The following is a 19,444-nucleotide window of genomic DNA, read 5'->3' as shown; positions in this document are numbered from 1 at the left end:
AAGTTACACCCAGCCACAAAAAGTGTAGAGGGGCGTGCTCAGAGCCCCTTTGAACTGAGCACAGGTAATAAAGGATGGAGGTTGGTTTAAGCCCCACCCAGCAGAGCTTGGAAGGCAAAGCCTCTCCCTAGTCCAGCAAAGGAATCTTTGAAAGGCAGCAATCACAGGTATCCACAAGCCACACAGTAGGAGGGGAGACCTAGCCTAACTTGCAAAAGACCAGCCTCTGACCTCCCTGCAGTAAGTTCAATGAACCAGAAGCCCTCAGGGCAGTTTGTTGATTCTAAAAAGCAGGAACCTCTTACTGAAACAGTAATATAGTTTTCATCAAGCAGTTTTAACGTAAATAGGCAAGAAATTCAAATTGATACTGGAGTTGATCAGAGTTGTGAAGGAAAGTTAAAAGCTGTGATTAAATCAGAAATTATTATGAGCTGCATGTGGGGTCCGCTACCTAAAAGAACTCTGGGATGTTTATTGGGAAAGTCCAACCTAAATTCTCAAGGTGTTCAGATTGTTGCAGAAATTATTGATCAGGATTACAAAGGTGAAGTTAAGGCAGTGATAAAATCTGATATCCCATGGTTTGTAAAGATAGAAGATCGCTTACGCCAATTATTGCTTCCTGGCATTTCTAGAGTTAAAATTCATACCTATGGGGAAAGAACACTTGAGAAGTCTGACCTCCCTATGTTAAATCAAGGGATCCTTTGAAATGCAGTGTGGGGAAACAACAGTGTCCCCACATGGAATTAGAAATTGAAGGAAAAAGGTCTTTAACCTCGGGATGTGGGCTCATTTCCTTAAGGCATCCATGAGGCCCTAAGAACCATCCATTAGCTTCCCCTAAATTCAGCTTTGATTCCAACATGCCCTCATATATGCATCCGAGCTCATCCGAGTTTGCCTCATCACCACACCCATGTTCCCGACTTGTCTTTGCTGGTCCTTTCAAATTCAAGTATGTGCTGTTACGTATGATTTGCAGACATTGTCCGTTTCCTCCCATGGTGTCTCTAGGCTCCTCGTTCAAATCGTCCTGACCTCACTCACCTTTGCTCTTGCCCTTCCCGTCACCAAGAGGACCACGTGTCTCCTGTCCAGCAAGAGGGTCTCATGCCCATGCTTCCCATCTGTGGACACAGGAATGCTTCTCACTGTGTCTGGGTGCATCTGTTCTTGACGTTTTCCACTAACAGAGCACCGTCGTTTTGGAAATTGTGTAGCACATCAAATCCCAGGATAGGATTATAGTCATCAATGAGGAAATACTACCTTTGCACTAAACTGATCCAAGAACACCAATTCCACAGCCATTCCGTTGATTATGGTTGACGTAGCTCTGGCTAACAGAAGAAGACAGACCTTCTTTCTAAGCAGTTGTGAGAGTTGCATAATTCAACAGCTGGTTCACCGGCCTAAGGACTGTTTTAAGTATTTATAAAAGGTATAGAAAAAGGTAGTATATTATTCCATACAGCTAATACTTGAATAAGAATGTAAATTATACAAAGCTAGATTATGTTATAAGGGTGTTGAAATATTACTTAAAAAATAAGACGTTGTACCTGACAAAACCCAATAAAACTGTTTTGTAGGGCGTTTCCCTATTGCTTCTTGATTGGCCTCCTCGTTTGTAATATCCTTTGCGCATCATCAGCTGTGTGATTGATCCTGAAGCATTTTTCACAGGAGTAGGAGGATCCCACTCCTTTAGGGGAGGCCAGTCAGACAAGAGTCATAGTGTTTGACAGATTAGAGACAGTTCAGTGACTTCTCTTCTCTGGACGTATCCTGTTCACCTTTGGAAAACCGTCTGCTTCTGTTGAACTTACAGCCATTGTTTGAACGTGAATTATAGCTCTTTGGAAACTCTCAGGAATGGCATAATGCACTCATATCATATCCAGTGGGGTTTGGGGGGAAACGCAAAGCTGAACAGATGAATGGTGTGTCCCTCACTTGCTCTTCACGTTCTATGTTCGTTTACTGAAGCGACAAATACAACGGAATAAAAACGTTGTATTTCATCAAAAGTACAACGAGTTCTATGAAATGAGTGAATTAACATTGCATGCATACCTCCCTCTACTTTTTTGACAACTGTGGTTGCAATTAACATTATTGCTAATCACACTTAGAATATCTTAGACACAAATCCAAGCTCACGCGACTAAAGTCTCAGTCAACAGAAGACAGTGAAAATCAGTCCGTTCTCTCTGGAAGTGACGTGTTCTGTGCTGGAAGAATCCCTTATCTGGTCCGGTTCACATCTAAGTCCATCGATGTTAAAATTTTGCAGGAATCATTCCAGACCCAAAAATATCAAAGGACATTTTTTTTAATTCAACTTAAATTTCTCTGTCAAAAACCAACAGCACTGCAATAAGAACAGATACATTGTGGCCGAGTCGATTCCAACGCATCCTGAACCCATGGGACACAATGGGACTGCTCCATAGATTCTCCAATTCTGCAGTGTCTTTCATGGAAGTGTAATGGCACATCTTTCTCCAGGGGAAGCCCAGGGAGTTTCAAACCTTTGAGTTTCAGGTGAGGGCCCAAGCACTATCACCACGTGGTGTTTGTACACGAAGATACGGAATGCATGAAACGACAGTGGAGTTCAGGATAGAGCATGAGTAGACTCCAGCCAGGCATGTTGAACATAGTACATAACAAGTACCCACATGGGCAGATGTTAGGATTTTCCCTGTTGACATGTAGGGAGAATAGAAAGGACCCCAGGAAAGCATGTGACGCCATTGATTCTGCTATCCTGCAGAGAGTGTGCATGCTGCTAATAGTAGCCCTGGGGTTGGCCATGTCCCCTGATTCATTGTTTGCTCCCCAAATTCCTTCACCTTCCTCATTTCCACCCACACCCGACCCACACATCCCCTATCAATCCTGGCATCCGTTATTATCTGTAATGCATGCACTCCTTCTTTGCTCCACAAACTCCGAAAACCACCAGAAACCATGCAAGACACAATGGAAAGAAAATGGCAAGGATAAAAAAATGATAGCTTTAAAATTAAAATTACATATCATGATTAACAAAGTTAAGACCAACCTCAGTATTTTAAAATTCAGGGGAGCAATGTTTTCTGATAGAATATGCAAGAGACACTTGCTCCTAGAACCCATTCACATCGGGTCAGTGGAGAGGCCAGCTGACCAAGTGTCAAGATCGATCCACATACATGAGATTCCAATGATCTCTTTCTGATGGTCAGGCTGATTGAGACTCTTGCCTGTGCCTGGTGTGGGTAGGCCCGTGGCTTACTCTAACTAGCAGAAGCAAACATTTTGAGAGAGAACGATGTCAGGAGGCTCATGCGGGAGAACTATGAAAGAGATGGAAAAAACAATCCATAACTTATCAAGGGTTTGTGAGAGCGGGCTGGCGGGGAGGTGGAAGGAAAGAAATGGGGAGCTGATAATCGGGGGTTTCGAGTGAAAAGAGAATGCTTTGAAAATGTTGTCAGCACCCACATATGTGCAAATGTGCTCGACACATTGGAGGAATGTCTGCATTGCAATAAGGGATGTAAGAGCCCCCAATAAAAGTATTTTTTAAAATAAATGATTAAAAAATAAATGAAATGACTAACTTAAAAAAAAATGGTGCAGGACAGATCGAACTGATAGATCACAGGGATGTTTTATAGCCTGTTCACACCAACCATGGAAAAATACTTATCAGAAACACAAGCACACATGCACTGAGACACACGCAGAGACACTCTGACATTAGAGACCGAGAACAAGCACAGAGTCCTGAGACAGGAACACAAAAGCAAGCACCTAAAACCCAAGGCCCACAGTGTCGAAGAACAAGGGACTTCTGTGTCTGGAGCTGCCCTCAGTACTCTTGCTAGGGTGTCACAGTCCAACATGCCCGTTTCCTTGTTTGTCCAGCCCTGAGCGCATCCAGAAGTGCTTCTGGACATTAGAAAGGTCACAGAAAATCAAAGGCATTGAATAATCCTCTTTTTCATGGTTCCTGCCTGCCTCATATCAAAGCGCTACTCAGAAAACATGCATGGGTCTTCATGCAGCTGATCATGACTCACGGCAAGCCCGCAGGACAGAGTGCAGCTGCCCCCGGAGGTTCCAAAGATGCCAGCGTGACGGGAGTCACTGCTGCGTCCATACGTTGGGTCCTTATGTCATCTGGAATTACAACCCGGATGAAAACTACCCAGATTGGGGACCTGGTGTTGGTTGGAATAAGTAGGGACATTGTCAGAGGGTAAAGCACAATCTTCTCAGTCGTGAAATACGGGAGACCTTGCAGCATGACAGACATAGGTGGACGACTGCTGGACATACTGCCCAGATGACAACGGAAAGATTGGAGGTTCAGCTGCACGCGGGGCCCATCGAAAGAAGTTCCGGGAGATGCAACCCCGAAGGCTGAAATCCTTGATCTTCATCAGCAAGTGCTTCAAGTTCTCCTCACTTTCAGGAAGTAGGGTGGTGTCGCCTGCATATTGCAGGTTGTTGATAAGCCTTGCTCCAATCTGGATGTCACAGTCTTCTTCATAGAAGCCATTTTCTGATCACTCGCTCAGCTAACACACTGAGCCAGTAGGGGGAAAGCTTATACCCTGCTGCACTTGTCTTGATTTTAAACCATGCAGTGTGTCCTTGCTCTGTCTGCACAACTGCCTCCTGATCCATATGCAACTCTGTGGGAGCACGATGGAATGTTGTGGAATCCTCATTCTTCTCACACCTGTTGATATTTTGTGATGGTCCCCATGGTCCAGTGCCTTTGCAAAGTCAACAAAACACAAGCAGAGTCGTTTCTGATGCTTCTGCTTTGAGTCAAGATTGGTCTGATATCAACCATGGTATCTCTTGTTCCACGTTCTTTTTTGAATCCAGACTGAACCTCTGGCAACTCCATGTCGATGGGTTGTTCCAACCGATGTTTGAGCATCTTCAGCAAAGCGTCCCTTGCACGTGATGTCCGTGCTGTTTTTCCCTAGTGTGGGCACGTTTTGGGGTCACTGTTCTTTGGAATGAACACAAATGTGGGTCCCTGCCAGTCTGCTATCCAAGTACTTGTCTCCCAAATGTCCTGACAACAATTGAGGGTGTCCCACCAATTCCTGATGTTTTTTATTATTCTGTTCAGTTCATTTTGAACCTCTTCCTCCAGGACCATTGGCTCTTGCTCATATGCAACCCCTGAAAGGGAGGAGTGAGAACGAGTTCTTTTTGGTACAGAGCTGTGTATTTTTCCATCTTCTTTTGCTATTGTTGTTGGTGGTGGTGGCAGGGGGTGATGGTGTGTGTGTGTTTCTTAAGAGCATAAAATATCGTGCAGGGGTATTTATAGGGATCTACTTCAGGTTCTTGGCTGCATGTCTAGATATTGTGTGTTCAAGTCCACCCAGGTGGCCATGCATAACAAGGCCAGACACATTCCCTCTGTGAAACCAGAATTTTGAAACCTCTGAGAAGTGCAAGTGAAATCCTGACACAGTGAGGTCCCCTGCTGTGAGGCCTGTTCAAGTGTAAGACATCGTCCATGTTTGGCCAGGAGCGTAGCTGATAGTCCAGGCGAGGTCTTTCCACTTTGGGAAGCATCGAGCCGCTCCCATCGTTCTAGGGAATGTGCTGATGGACCCAACCGCAGTCAAGCAGACAACACTGGACGACCAGGAGAAGAAGTACAGCTATTTTGGAAAAGTATGGTCACAAGGCTCCTTTGAAGCCCAGAGAATAAAACTTGGTCTCACCTACGTCAGGCATGTTCTCAGGGGGGACCAGGCGTACAGAAGGACGTAATTTCCTGGTAAAGTTTAGCGTCATTTAAAGAGAGGAAGACCCTGAAGGAGATGGATGAACTCTGTGGCTGTAACAATGGAACCAAACATAACCACGATGGTGAGGGTGGCACGTGATTCTCCTTGACACATTGTTTCAATGTGTCCTGTTCCTGCTGTCCCCAGAAAGGTCAATTTTCCATCTCCACTCAACCTTCTCTAAGCTTCTCGGAAGATTAGTCTCCTGCGTGCCAGTCCCCAAGGCCAGGGAAGGGCTCACTTGCCAAGCCGGATATGATGCTGAGACTTTCTATTAGGCATGGTTTTTTGACTGAGGACAATCGGTTCCTTGCATCAGAAATGATATAAAAGTGCAGTCATGTTCAGGGCGTCTCACCTGCAATCTGACCTGAGCTGCTGTCATGAAGGGAGCAAGGATGACCTTCAGCATGAAGACCCTGCTCTTGACACTGGTCCTTGGTCTGGTTTGTGCCGAATCAGAACCACAGTTGGAGACTGAGGTGTCACCTGAGGTAAAATGCAGAAGTTGGAAAGGAGTGTCTGTGTGTCTGTGTGTGTGTGAATGTTCGTCTAGGTGACTTTGTATCAGAGTCTATATGCGGTTTGGTCAACCCATCAGTGTGTCCCTAAAGCCATGCTGCTGTCTGACAGCTCTTCATGATTCCCCACTCTGCTTGTCTCAGGGAGAAAGAGAGGCTGTCTGTTTCCATGAAGATGGAGCGTCTCAGAGGTCCTATAATGGGTTGCCAAGAGGCAGCCGCTCCTCTGTGTCAGTGGGTTGGGTTGTGGGTTTGCCTCACAGTGAAGAGACTCAGTGATCCCCGTGGTTACGTCGGGTATCAGAGCCAACTCCACGACCACGGTTTTGCTTCTGCTTCCTTTGGATTCCAATCCTTTGGATTTTATTTCCTTGGTGTTGGGTGACGCTGTGGTTGCTCTATCAAGAGGCACTCTGAGCTCCGGTTGATGGCTGCATTGTGGGCCTGGGTTCACTTTGCTTTTGTCAACAAGATCAGACCCATTCCTTGTTTTCCCTCTGAAGTGGGTGGATTACAGGACTCACGTTTCTTATGAACACCTTGCAGATGACAGGGATATGGTACAACACGTATGTAGCAGCGACTAACAAGGAGAAGACCCAGGTGGGCGGACCCCTGCTGGCATACCTCCGTCACATCATTGTTTCTCAAGACGGCAACTCAGTATCCTTTGATTTTTATATCAAGTAAGTAAAATCTACCTAAAGTGACCCAATGAAAATCCAAGCAAATAACCCGCATCCAATCTCAGGTTTGCAAATGAGAAGATGGAAAGACCACAGGTTGGCTCTTTGTTAGTCTTGAACATTACATCTTTGCTCTTCAGCATGTTGAAGGGTTCTTGTGCAGCAGTTGACCCAATGCAGCACATCATGCCATCTCTGCACTGATTCCATGCACACCGGGATCGCTTCTCTTGAGCCACGAGGTCAACCTCTAGTGGTGCGGTGGTGAAGATTGGAGTTTTCTGTACCTTGACTTCTTCCGCATGTTGAACCCTTACTGGAGGTACCAGTCTTTGCTCTTCCAGTGCCCCAAGTCCTCATTGTCGCAGCAAGCCAGGTTGCGTTACCTGAGTATTGTGGGTTCGGTTTGAACCTTCCTCTAATCCTGGTGACATGTTCTCCTTCATAGAGCCCAGGTTTTGTATTATGTCCTTAGTGTGCAGATTCAATGAGTAGCCTAAAGGCTTTAACCCTGAAACACGCCTTTCCTGATTGTATTTTAATATAAAAAGTATTGTACAATGAGACCAAGACGATTACAAGATACAGACACAATATCCAGCTGAGGGAGGCCATGAGGATGAGTTCAAATAGCATCCAAGGAGTCACAGTTGGGAAGCTGCACAGATAGAGCAGGGAACAAGGAAGTATCCCAAATTCCTGGCCGGGGGTGGGGGTGGGGACAAATCAATACATCACAGTTAGAGTGGAAACTGTAGACATAGGAACAGGTCCACTGCTGGTGGGGCGGGCGGGTGGTACTTTATGTTTGAATGGTTCACAAGATTGATCTGGACTCTTCTGACCAAAATAGGCAGGTGAGAGTGATAGGACCTGACTCCTGACCATGTGACCCCATGCACTGTGTTCAGTGTGGTCCCCTCCATGAAGGATGCACTCAGCAAGAGCTAAGAGACACATCCCCTCGCTGCATCCCTTCCAGATTTTACACCTGTCAGTGTCACCTTGTTCTGTCTGAAGGACTTCCTGTTGGTGGACGTGCAAGTTCTGCATGAGCACAATACAATGCTCTGGAATTCCCATTCTTTGCAAAGATGCTCATAGTCTGTTATGATGCACTGAGTTGAATTGCTTTGCATCGTCAGTGAAACAGAAATAAGCATCTTCCTGGTATTCTCTCGCGTTAACCTGATGTCAGTGATGATGATACTCCTCCCATCGTCTCCTCTGAATCTGGCTGGAATTTTTGGTAGCTCCCTGTTGATGCCGTGCTTGTAATCGCTTTTAAATTGTCTTGCAAACAAAAACAAAACACACACCTTACTTGCAGGCGACGTTAAAGGTGTTGGTCGTTAACGTCCACATCCTGCTGAGTCTCTTCTCTTTGACGTCCTTCCACATGTACCTCTCTTTCAGTCAGGTGGGCAGGGGTTGACCTGGGTCCATCTCTGTGCCTTAACCCTTCAAGCAAATATCCCCGGAAGTCTTGTTTAAAATCAGATCGCTGTGTTTCGTTCCACTGATGAGGAATGCCTGCTTTGAACCGGGCTCCTGTTGAAGAATTGCCTTTATGTGATCAAACTGGACAGAGAACCCGGGAGGGTTTCCTAGGAAACTTAGGGGGCACTGGCTTTATACTCCTGAGGAATGAGCAATGCAGGGCAGGAAGGGAAGAATGCTTACACAACTCCAAGGAGGCCCCCTGTGTCTACATACCTTATGCACAGGAATCCAGGAATCGCTGTGCCTTCTTTCCTCTCTATTCTCAATAACGCACTCGTAGAATAAATCCTAAAAAAATAAAATATTTTAAGACCGCAGGGGAATATGTTGAGAAGAACATGAGAACTAAAGAAAAATTTGCTGCCTTGTTTGTTTTTCAGGGTTGATGGCCAATGCCACCAGATTTTATTAACGGGGAAAAGAACAGCAGAGGGTCATTTCCAAGTCGACTGTGAGTACCTTGTCCCCAGAGGTCTGGAATTCATGAGAGCCCCTGCTGCTTATTGCAAATGCCCTCAGAAGCCAGTTCCTTGCATTTGAGCTCAATGTCAGGTCAATAGTCACCATCTCAGCTCTATACACCGGTACTGATTGAGGAAACCCTCGCTCTGGGAACTTCCATGCATTTCAGAGTAGAGGTGCACACGTGGAGCTTCCAAAGCCTGGAGTTCATTTCATTTCTCCTCTTTGGTGGATTACAACGCCTTCCTTGTGCAGGGTCCTGCTTAGACTTGAACCCCAATCTTCAGGTAGCAGTGCTCATCCACTGCACCATGGCATCACTCTAATGCATGGAAGCAAACATGCTCAAGGTTTACAGCTAAAGAAGGCACTGAAGCCCAGCCACAGTGTGTGCTAATTTCCATGGAGAAAATGAACACACGGTGACCCATTGCAAGCTCCCAGTCTGATGGCAATCCACAGTGAGTGAGTTTAGAACAGATGACAGGAAACCACCATTCCGCATCCAGTGCAGCTTAGAGAGGCGATAGATTTAACAGTCCCCAAAGCACAGATGAACAGATCAGGGTCAGGAGGAGGAAGACAGGTAGGCAGTGGTGAGTTTGGGTGTTTACTCTCATCAATGTTGTAGACTTTGCTCAGCTGTAAAGGTCTACCACCTACGTGTCAGTGTGCCCCACTTGCACGGCTTGCCCGTTGCTGTCCTGCTGGAAGCTTTGCCACCGAGATTTCAAACACCAGCAGGGTCATCCTTGGTAGACTGGTTTCAGAGGAGCCTCCAGGTGAAGGCAGAGCAGAAATGAAGGTCTGCTGAGCATCCTCTGACAGTCAGCCACTGGAATTGACTTGCATTCAAAGAGTGCGTTGTCCCGCTTGTTGCTTCTGGATTGTCATCAGGAGGGAAGGAGAGCTGGAGGACATAATTTTGGGATGAAGTAGAGGCACAGCGATAGTGAGGGAAACCCTGGTGGGATGGATTGACATCATTCTGGCAAGGATTGACTTGAGCATATCAAGAAATTGTGAAGATGGCGTAGGGTAAAGCCCTAGTTCACTCTGTTGTACATGATTCCACTTTGAGTTAAGACTATTAGAGCTATTTATTCATCTATCCCTAGATCCATCTACCTATCTACCCATCCATACAACTAACCCCTCGTATGTTTGCTTATCCACATACAGCTACCTATCCATCAAACCTTCAGTTCATGCATTCATCTACCCAACCATGCATGATCCAACTGTTCAACTTCTATCTCTCTATCTATCTACCTATCTATTCATCATCTATCCATTTATTTATCCATAATTAATCTATAGATATGTATCCATCTATCTATATATTCAAACATCTGTCTTTTTATGCATCCATCTGTCCATTGATTTATCCATAATTTATATCTCTATATGTATCCATCTATCTATCCATTCATCCATCTATCTGTTTATCCATCCATCCATCCACCCAAAAACGTATCCATCTAACCATCTACACATCCATCCAACCATCCATTCAGCCATCACATATCCATCTATCCATCATATAAATAACTATCTACCTCTCCATGAAACGATCAATCCATCAATTCATGCATTAATCCACCTAACCATATATAATGTACCCATTCACCATCTATCTATGAATCATTTATCTATTTGCTATTCATCCATCTACCCATCATTAGACTATATTAATGAATGCATCCAGCATCCATCCATCCACCCATAATTTATCTATCAGGTAGATTATAAAATTTTGTTTTAAATAATAACTTTCCTGGGAAACTGACACACTTTCCTTCCCATGATGTTAACAATCGGCTGTTACAAGGTCTGTGCACTCACGGCATGACTCTGTCTCACCACTCATTGTAAAATAGAAGTCTTGTGATTTAAGAAGCTTTGTTGCCGTCACCAAGCCCTTGTGGGGACGAGGGAGCCCTGGGGGCACAGGGGATGCACCTTGGCAGGAGAGAGCCCATTTGAAACCTCAGCAGTTCTGAGGAACTCAGGACTGTCAGCCTGACCTATTACAGAGGGCAGATTTTCACCCCCCTGGTGCAATCCTACTCTCACACGCGGTGGCCGAGAGTCTGAATCCACGTCGCAGCACCCAAGAGCAGCGAAGTTCTCTTGGCACTTAGACATCACTGGGGACACAGGCATCAGGATCAGCTGAAGGAGGTGCTGGTGGGTAAGGCAGCCATGCAGAGACCCAGGTCTCTCTGTGTTCTGAACAAAGTCCGTGAGATGTCGACGGCCCTGTAAGGAAGGACAGATCACCCAGGCCAAAGAAGGTACAGCCAACTGATTATCGAGAGGATTGAAATACTACTTTCTGTCTTTCACAGATTCAGGAGACAACAGCTTCTACTTTACGAATATCAGTGACAAGACCGTTTCTGTAGTTGTTTTCAACAAGGATGAAGCAGGCAACAGAACAAAATTGGTGGAAATCTTTTGTATGTATCCCAACAAGCTCTCTGGGGAGTTTCCAGTATTGACAGCCCCATAGATTCCTGTGGAAGTGGGTCAACCTGTGGGATCTGAGTCTGTGGGTTTACGGGGCGAGGAGTAGTCTGTTAGGTGTGGTGGAAAACACACCACAGAATGACTTGAGACCTGTGAACTTCCATCCCTAAGATCCAATACGTATTGCAGTGCAGTCCAAGAAGTCACTGACAGTGACCGTGTCCCCCAAGTGACCTGGTAGTTACGCTTCCATTTCAAAAGACTGTTTTAGGAGTATCACTGTCATCGTGTCAGCCCCCAACATCAACTGTGACACACACATGAGGGTCCCCAAGGTCAGATGCCAATCAGGGCGGCTGGTGCTGGATCAGACTTGAGCTACTGCTCGGCACCCCACCTCTCGCTCAGGTTTCCGCTGACAATCTCCGTGTTCTCACACAACCCAACAAATCCCTTCTTGACCAACTCAGCAGAGGCACTGACAGATGCTGTCTGACTTCCCCAGCACCTCGAACCAGAGACATTACAACAGGGTGGCTTTCGGGAGCAGAAATTTATTTTCTCAATGTTCGGGAAGATAGAAGTCTAGACTCCAAGTGTGAGCACCATAAACCAAATGACTCCCTTCTCTCATCTTCCTTAAGAACCGCCCACCTTCCACATGCAGACAGCTGTGGGAAACATCCTGGTTGAAGCGTGTGCGGCTCAGTGCTAAAAGAGACATCCTTGTTTCACCGCACTTTACAGTTTCCCATGCAGTATACTTGCTTATATTGTAGGGGCCTGATTTCTTACCTCTGCTCCCAGGAGCTTGGATTGTGGATCTGAGCAATATGAAACCTTTGGCAGCTCGGATCTTTACCCTGTTTACCATGCATGATGTGGTCTATGGATCCATCTGTGAGGATAGTTATTTGCTCTGCTCCGTTGATTCTATTGTTTATTTTGCTCAGTTCTAACCTAAAGTTGATATGAATCAGAAACGACTTGGTGGTTCCTAACCCCAACGGTGATCACTGTTAGGAAAGTTCTCTTTCTGAGCCCTGGATTCCGTGCTATTCTTCATGTAACCTGTATGTGGTTTTGTTGGGTTTTATCGCATCTCTGCTTTCTTGCTGTGTTTGTGAGTTCTCGTCCCTTGAGTATCTGAAGAGATTGACTGAAGGCACATCCTTCACTCACACAACCTCACTCGCAGAACCCAGGACACTCATGTCCCAAAGGGGCTCTAATCACAGGGATGGGACTTAGCCTGGACAACATGTATTTTCCATCCATAATAGATACACGTGAACCTTTTGAGGGGTAGACCCACATTGGCATGGCTGCAGAATGAATCTGGGGTACCCAGATTGATGAGTGAGGCTTTGTGGTCATTGTTGGATTTCTGTCACTGAGACTCACTTGGGACTGTGAAGTCATTAAGAAAACCTCAAAACCAAACCCTCACAGCCACAGAGTCGATGCTGACTCATAGCAACTCTACAGGACAGAGGACATGAGTTCTTTGTGTTTCCAGACAGTAACTCCTTATAGGAGTAGAGAGTCCTATCTTTTTATCTTAAGTCCCTCAGAGCTGCTATTGGTGTTGAACTACTGACCTTGTGGATCACACCCAGCTCATCTCTTATCCCCCAGGGACTTCACAGCATCCCCAGGAGTCCTTCATTGTCTCAGTAGAGCTTATCAAATAGCCACATAAACCAAACTCATTGTCACTGGCATTCACTGATTAGCAGCCCAGGTTGTTCCTCTTTGAAGGCTCAGGCCCTCTGTCTTCATAAGGAGAGGCACAAGGAGGGGACTCTATTTGGACTCCACGAAATAGGACCCAGTGAGGACCCCACAGTCGAGCTTTGTCATCTTGAAAGTGCGGTAGTTCTGACGGGCACTGATGCTTCTTCCTCTGGCCTTACACCCTCCCTGATATGCAGCAAGAGACGGTGAGGTCCCCAAGGAAGACTATGAGGCTTTTGTGGACGTGGTCAAAGAGAATGACATCCCTGTAGAGAACATAGTGAATGCCATGGATTCAGGTAAAGTCACTCCTTCCCGCAACCCATAGAAAAAAAGTTTTGCCGGATTTTCCACTGCGAGGCTCGCCTCAGAGGATGGGGGGAAGGGGGCTTTCCAATGTCCTCCTCAGGCTCATCTTTTTTGGAAATCTGTCACTTTAAGGGTGATCAATGGGGATGCACGAAAATGACCAGCTGTTTGTTCATTTCATGTCTTCTCTTTCCTTCCTTGTCCTTCCCATTCTCTTTCAGATGACTGTCCTGGGAATATCAATTAGGTGACACTTCTGCCCTCTGATAGTCGTTTTTTCCAGTAAGTAGGAGTTTAAAAACAATATTTATAGTTACAATTTTGAGTCTCACTTGGGCTTTTCGCAACTAGACACAGGAAACAGAGACGCCTACTCTTAACCCTTGACAGGCACACGCTCCTATGAGTTTGGGGTGTGTGAATTTCTCATGCGAACACCCACGCTCATCTTAAGAATGTCTTTTCTCTGCACCCCTCTGCTACCTCCCCTCTATCCTCCTGGAAATGTCTAAACCAGTTCAGTGATGTTGTCCGTCTGTATGTTGTTGCATGTCTTAAAGAAGAAGTTGGCATCAAGAATGCAGGCATGATCCCCTCTCCATGGCAACAGAATCATCATCAATCTGAAGATAAAAGCCTCTTTGCCCTCAAATCATACTTTCTCTCCCATGTCACGAATGCACGATCATTAATAAATGATTTTTCTTCCTGGCAACTATTTTGCTCTTTCAAGTTACTGATTCCTAACTGATTCCGTCCATTGAATCCATCTCTACTGATATGATCCTAAGCTGCGTCAGTCTGAGTTGACCAGAGAAACAAATCCAGACACACTCAAATGTGTATGAGAGGGCTTTATACCAAAGAACAATTATATATTAAGAAACTAACCCAGCCTGGCCCAGTTTAAGTCTGATATTAGCCCATATGTCTGATACGGATCCATAAATTCCTCTTCAGGCTCACACAGCACATGCAATGAAGCGGAAAGCAGGAAGACCACAGGCCAGTGTGTGGAGTCTTGTGGAAGGTTCTCAGTGCTAGCGCGGTCTCCGTGTGGCTGCTCTACTCCAGGGCTCTGGCTTTCCTCAGCAGAGATTCATGTGGCTTGTCAACAGAGTGTGAAGCAGGGAGTGTGTGTCCTGTTTCCAGTGAGGAACACAGGAGTTCCCAGAATCCTCGGTAGAAGGCCATCCCCACACAGAGGCCTCATTGGCTATGACCTGGTTGACAGACTAGACTCCATCCCTTCACTCCAATTGACAGAAGATGACGTAACTGCCATACAAGCCCTAACCGAATGCCGATTCGAATCCGTAGCCCTCCTGTAGGACAGTGCAGCAGGGCTCCAGTGGGTTTCCCACACTCTATCTCTTTATGGAAGCAGACTATCGTAGGTTTCTCCCTAGAAGATAATGGTGGGTTTGACCATTGACATTGTGGTTAGGATACAAGTGCTTTCACCCCGGTACTGCCAGGGCTCTTTAAAGAATAAACACACTGCCACAAAGTCAGTTCCCTCAAACAGCGACCCCCATGTAGGGATTCTGAAGCTCCCACGTTGATGGGAGCAGAGAGCCTCCTCTTTCTCCCTTGGAGAAGCTGGTGAGCTTGAACCATCGACCTTGCTGTTAGCACTCGATGCTTCCCAGGCGCCACTGCCAGAGTTCAAAGAACACATACTAACATATAATCCGCAGTGCACCAAAATATCTTTCCACGCAGATCTCCATGAAATGGTGTCTGTGACTAGATGAGAGTCCTCGTCATCGGAGTGAGCAGACTTTCTCCAGTGGTGGTCACGAGAGAGGGATACATGGGATGCCATGTCTGCTGAATCGCACCGTGAACCTTCTTTCTTTGTCTAGTTGCTGCTGTTTGGGGCCTGTGACCCATGTGACCAAGCAGAACTGCTCCACGGGATCCCCCAAGCCGTGATCTTTATGGGAAGAGATCGACCAGGTCATTCTCTTGTGGAGACTCGGGTGGATTTGAACCTCTGGCCCTTGCAGTTAGCACCTGAGCACTTAATCAGTGGCTCTCCTTCAACACCGTGACACTCACTTCCATCAAGCTGATGCCAACTGTAGGGCGGGTCGAACTACCACGTGGGCAGTTTCTGAGACAGTCACTGTTTCCTGGAGCAGAGAAGCCTGTCCTTCTCCCTTGGAGTCGCCTGCGGTTCTGACTGTTCAACAACAACAACAAAATTCAAACCCAATGAAACAAAGAAAATCCAGCAAACCTAGAGGATGCAGCCAGGGCAATGCTCAGAGAAAAATTCATAACTCAATCATATCAAGTTATAAATTCACTATCATTATCTATTTCACAGCAGTTTCCTCTTCCTTGTACTCATTGTTTTTCATGCAATTATTAATTTTCTTTAAACGTGGGAAAATACACACAAGACATTCTCCAATTCAACGACGTCTCCATGTGTAATTCGGTGCCCTTGGCGATACCCTTGCACAACCTTTTCCCGAGCATTCCACCACCATTGAAATAAATCCAAAGTCCCTGAAAGAGAAATTCTTCCTCCTTCCCCCATGGCATCATTCTACTTTGTACACGACAGCCTCCACTTCACAGTATTGGTTGGTCAGTTTGGCTTCCTGTGGTGGCTTGTGTTGTGATGCTGGAAACCATGTCCCAGGCAGCAGTGGGGTTCACACATTCCCAGCTGCAGGAGAACTCATGCCTAAGGCTTTGTTGAGTCAGCAAACCGGTTGTTAAAATGGCCCTGGTAATCAGGGTTCTCTGTCAGGTGGATGTCTGGGCAGCCGCTCTGTGTAAAAGACACGAATTTATATTCCTTCCTCTGTTTGTTTGAAATCATTTTATTTGGGGGATAAGCTATAAGAATAGATCTTCCATCCATCCATCCATCCATCATCCATCCATCATCCATCATCCATCCATCATCCATCCATCCATCATCCATCCATCATCCATCATCCATCCATCATCCATCATCCATCCATCATCCATCATCCATCCATCATCCATCATCCATTCATCCATCATCCATCCATCATCCATCCATCCATCATCCATCCATCCATCATCCATCATCCATCCATCATCCATCATCCATTCATCCATCCATCATCCATCCATCATCCATCCATCATCCATCCATCCATCCATCCATCCATCATCCATCCATCCATCCATCATCCATCATCCATCCATCCATCCATCATCCATCCATCATCCATCATCCATTCATCCATCATCCATCCATCATCCATCCATCCATCCATCCATCATCCATCATACATCATCCATCATCCATCCATCCATCCATCCATCCATCCATCATCCATCATCCATCCATCATCCATCATCCATTCATCCATCATCCATCCATCATCCATCCATCCATCCATCCATCATCCATCATACATCATCCAGCATCCATCCATCATCCATCCATCCATCCATCATCCATCCATCATCCATCCATCATCCATCATCCATCCATGATCCATCATCCATCCATGATCCATCATCCATCCATCATCCATCATCCATCCATCATCCATCCATCATCCATCCATCCATCATCCATCCATCATCCATCCATCATCCATCCATCATCCATCATCCATCCATCATCCATCCATCATCCATCCATCCATCCATCATCCATCATCCATCCAACCATCCATCATCCATCATCCATCCATCCATCCATCATCCATCATCCATCCATCCATCATCCATCCATCATCCATCCGTCATCCATCCATCATCCATCATCCATCCACCATCCATCCATCATCCATCCATCATCCATCCATCATCCATCCATCATCCATCCGTCATCCATCCATCATCCATCATCCATCCATCATCCATCATCCATCCATCATCCATCATCCATCATCCATCCGTCATCCATCCATCCATCCACCCATCCATCCACTGTGTCAAGCACATTTATACATTTGTTGCCATCATCATTTGCAACTCATTTGCTCTCTACTTGACCACTTGGTATCAGCTCCTAATTTATCCCCCCTCCTTCCCCCATCCTCCCTCTTGAGCCATTGATTATGTAAAAAAAAATTTTTTTTCATGGCTTACACCAATAGCTATCTCCCTCCACCCACTTTTCTGCTGTCTGTCCCCCTGAGAGGGAGTATTATGTTGATCATTGTGGTTGGTTCCCCCTTTCTCACCCTCCCTCCCCCACCCCCTCCTGGTATTACTACTCTTATTGTTGGTGCTGAGGAGTTTATCTGTCCTGGACTCCCTGTGTTTCCAGCTCTTATCTGTAGCAGTGTGCATGCTCTGGTCTAGCTGGCTTTGTAAGGTAGAGTTGAGGTCATGATATTTGGGGGGAGGATGCATTAAAGAACTCGAGGAAAGTTGCATGTTTCATGGGTGCTACACTGCACCCTGACTGACTCTTCTCTTCCTTGTGACACTTTTGTAAGAAACTGTCCAATTGTCTAAAGGTGGGCTTTGGGTCTCCACTCTGCCCTCCCCCTCATTCACATCAATCCTATTTAGCTTCTCTGTACCAGTGCACACCCTCTGGTCTAGCCAGGTTTGTAAAGTAGAATTGGGGTCATGACAGTGGGGTGTGGGGGGAAGTATTGAAGAACTAGAGGAAAGACGTGAGTTTCGTTAGTGCTACACTGCACCCCGACTGGCTCGTCTCCTCCCCATGACCCTTCTGTGAGTGGATGTCCAATTGTCTACAGATGGGCTTTGGGACTCCACTCCACACACACCCTCATTCTCAAAGATATGCTTTTTTTATTCTGGGTCATTGATGCCTGATACCTGCTCCCTTTGACACCTCATGATCTCACAGGCTGGTGTGCTTCTTCCGTGTGGGCTTTGTTGCTTCTCTGGTAAATGGCCCCTTGTTTATCCTCAAGCTTTTAAGACCCCAGACGCTATATCTTTTGATAGCCAGACACCATCAGCTTCCTTCACCGCATTTGCTTATGCACCCGTTTTGCCTTGAGCGATCGTGTCGGGAATGTGAGCATCACAGAATGCAGTATTGTGAGAACAACGTGTTCTTGCGTTGAGGGAGGACTTGAGTATCTGCTACCTTAATATGTAACATATAAGTATATGTGCATAGATCTCTATCGGTGGGAAGTATCTTAACTCTCACAGTCCCTGAGCTCATTTGGGGGAGACGTCTGATACTATCCTTGGGGACGGCAGAGGGGAGGTGGCTGTCCCTGAGTGTCCTGTAGATAAGGGCTGCTAGCTCATGGTGGTCAGCCCTGTGCTCGTGGGAGTTCTCATGGAGGGGCACTGTTATGGGAGCATACAGTGGGGATGATGTGTAGACAGGAGAAAGTGCCTGGAACTCTTCTCTGACTCAGTTTACCACACTGAAAGATGTGATGAAATTTGACTCCCATCCATCAGATCCAGTGCATACGGTCCTTGAGGTCACTGCTCTGGGCCAGGTCCCCTAAGTGAACTAGAATGTAAACTTCAATTTCAGCCGACAGGCTCATTTGGAGCCATCCCTTAATTAAAATCAGTTCCCCCTCCCCCACCCCACTACCACCACCACCACCAAACCCATCATGTATCCAGACTTGTACTGTGGCACACAGGGGGGCTCAGCCGGTGTCAGACACAATTCAAGGCAGCTGGTCCCGGTACCGACTTGAACCTGCTGCTCTGCAGATGACCAGTCGCTCCGGTTTTAACTCTCAACCTCAGTGTTGTCACACAAGCCAACCATCGTCCAGAGACCAGCTCAACAGAGCCGTGGACCGATGACGTCTTCGTCCCCCGGCATCTCTGTTCCAGAAACACCCCCAAGAGGCGGCGTTGAGGAACAGGCTTTTTTTGTCTCCGCGTCCAGAAGGCTAGAAGTTCGAATGCAGGTGCTGTCGCAACCATTCAATGGCATCAGTTCTTGGATCTGCCGCAGTCGCTTTCCAAC

The 19,444-nt window shown here is 46.3% G+C and overlaps 1 protein-coding gene across 1 annotated transcript in view; it reads left to right on the top strand.

The window, feature by feature from the left end:
- LOC142435578 (odorant-binding protein-like) overlaps positions 1-13,794 on the top strand; it is a 62,770-nt gene extending 48,976 nt beyond the window's left edge. The window contains exons 5-9 of the mRNA XM_075539811.1: positions 6,890-7,029; positions 8,913-8,983; positions 11,346-11,456; positions 13,401-13,502; positions 13,734-13,794. Coding sequence (XP_075395926.1) covers positions 6,890-7,029; positions 8,913-8,983; positions 11,346-11,456; positions 13,401-13,502; positions 13,734-13,759 — 450 coding nt within the window. The 3' untranslated portion in view covers positions 13,760-13,794. The remainder of the gene's footprint in view (positions 1-6,889; positions 7,030-8,912; positions 8,984-11,345; positions 11,457-13,400; positions 13,503-13,733) is intronic.
- The last annotated feature ends 5,650 nt before the right edge of the window (positions 13,795-19,444 follow it).

Source organism: Tenrec ecaudatus, chromosome Y, assembly GCF_050624435.1.
Source record: "Tenrec ecaudatus isolate mTenEca1 chromosome Y, mTenEca1.hap1, whole genome shotgun sequence".
NCBI classification, from domain to species: Eukaryota; Metazoa; Chordata; class Mammalia; order Afrosoricida; family Tenrecidae; genus Tenrec; species Tenrec ecaudatus.
Note: the sequence above shows the minus strand (reverse complement) of the source record. Positions and strands in the feature narration are given on the sequence as shown.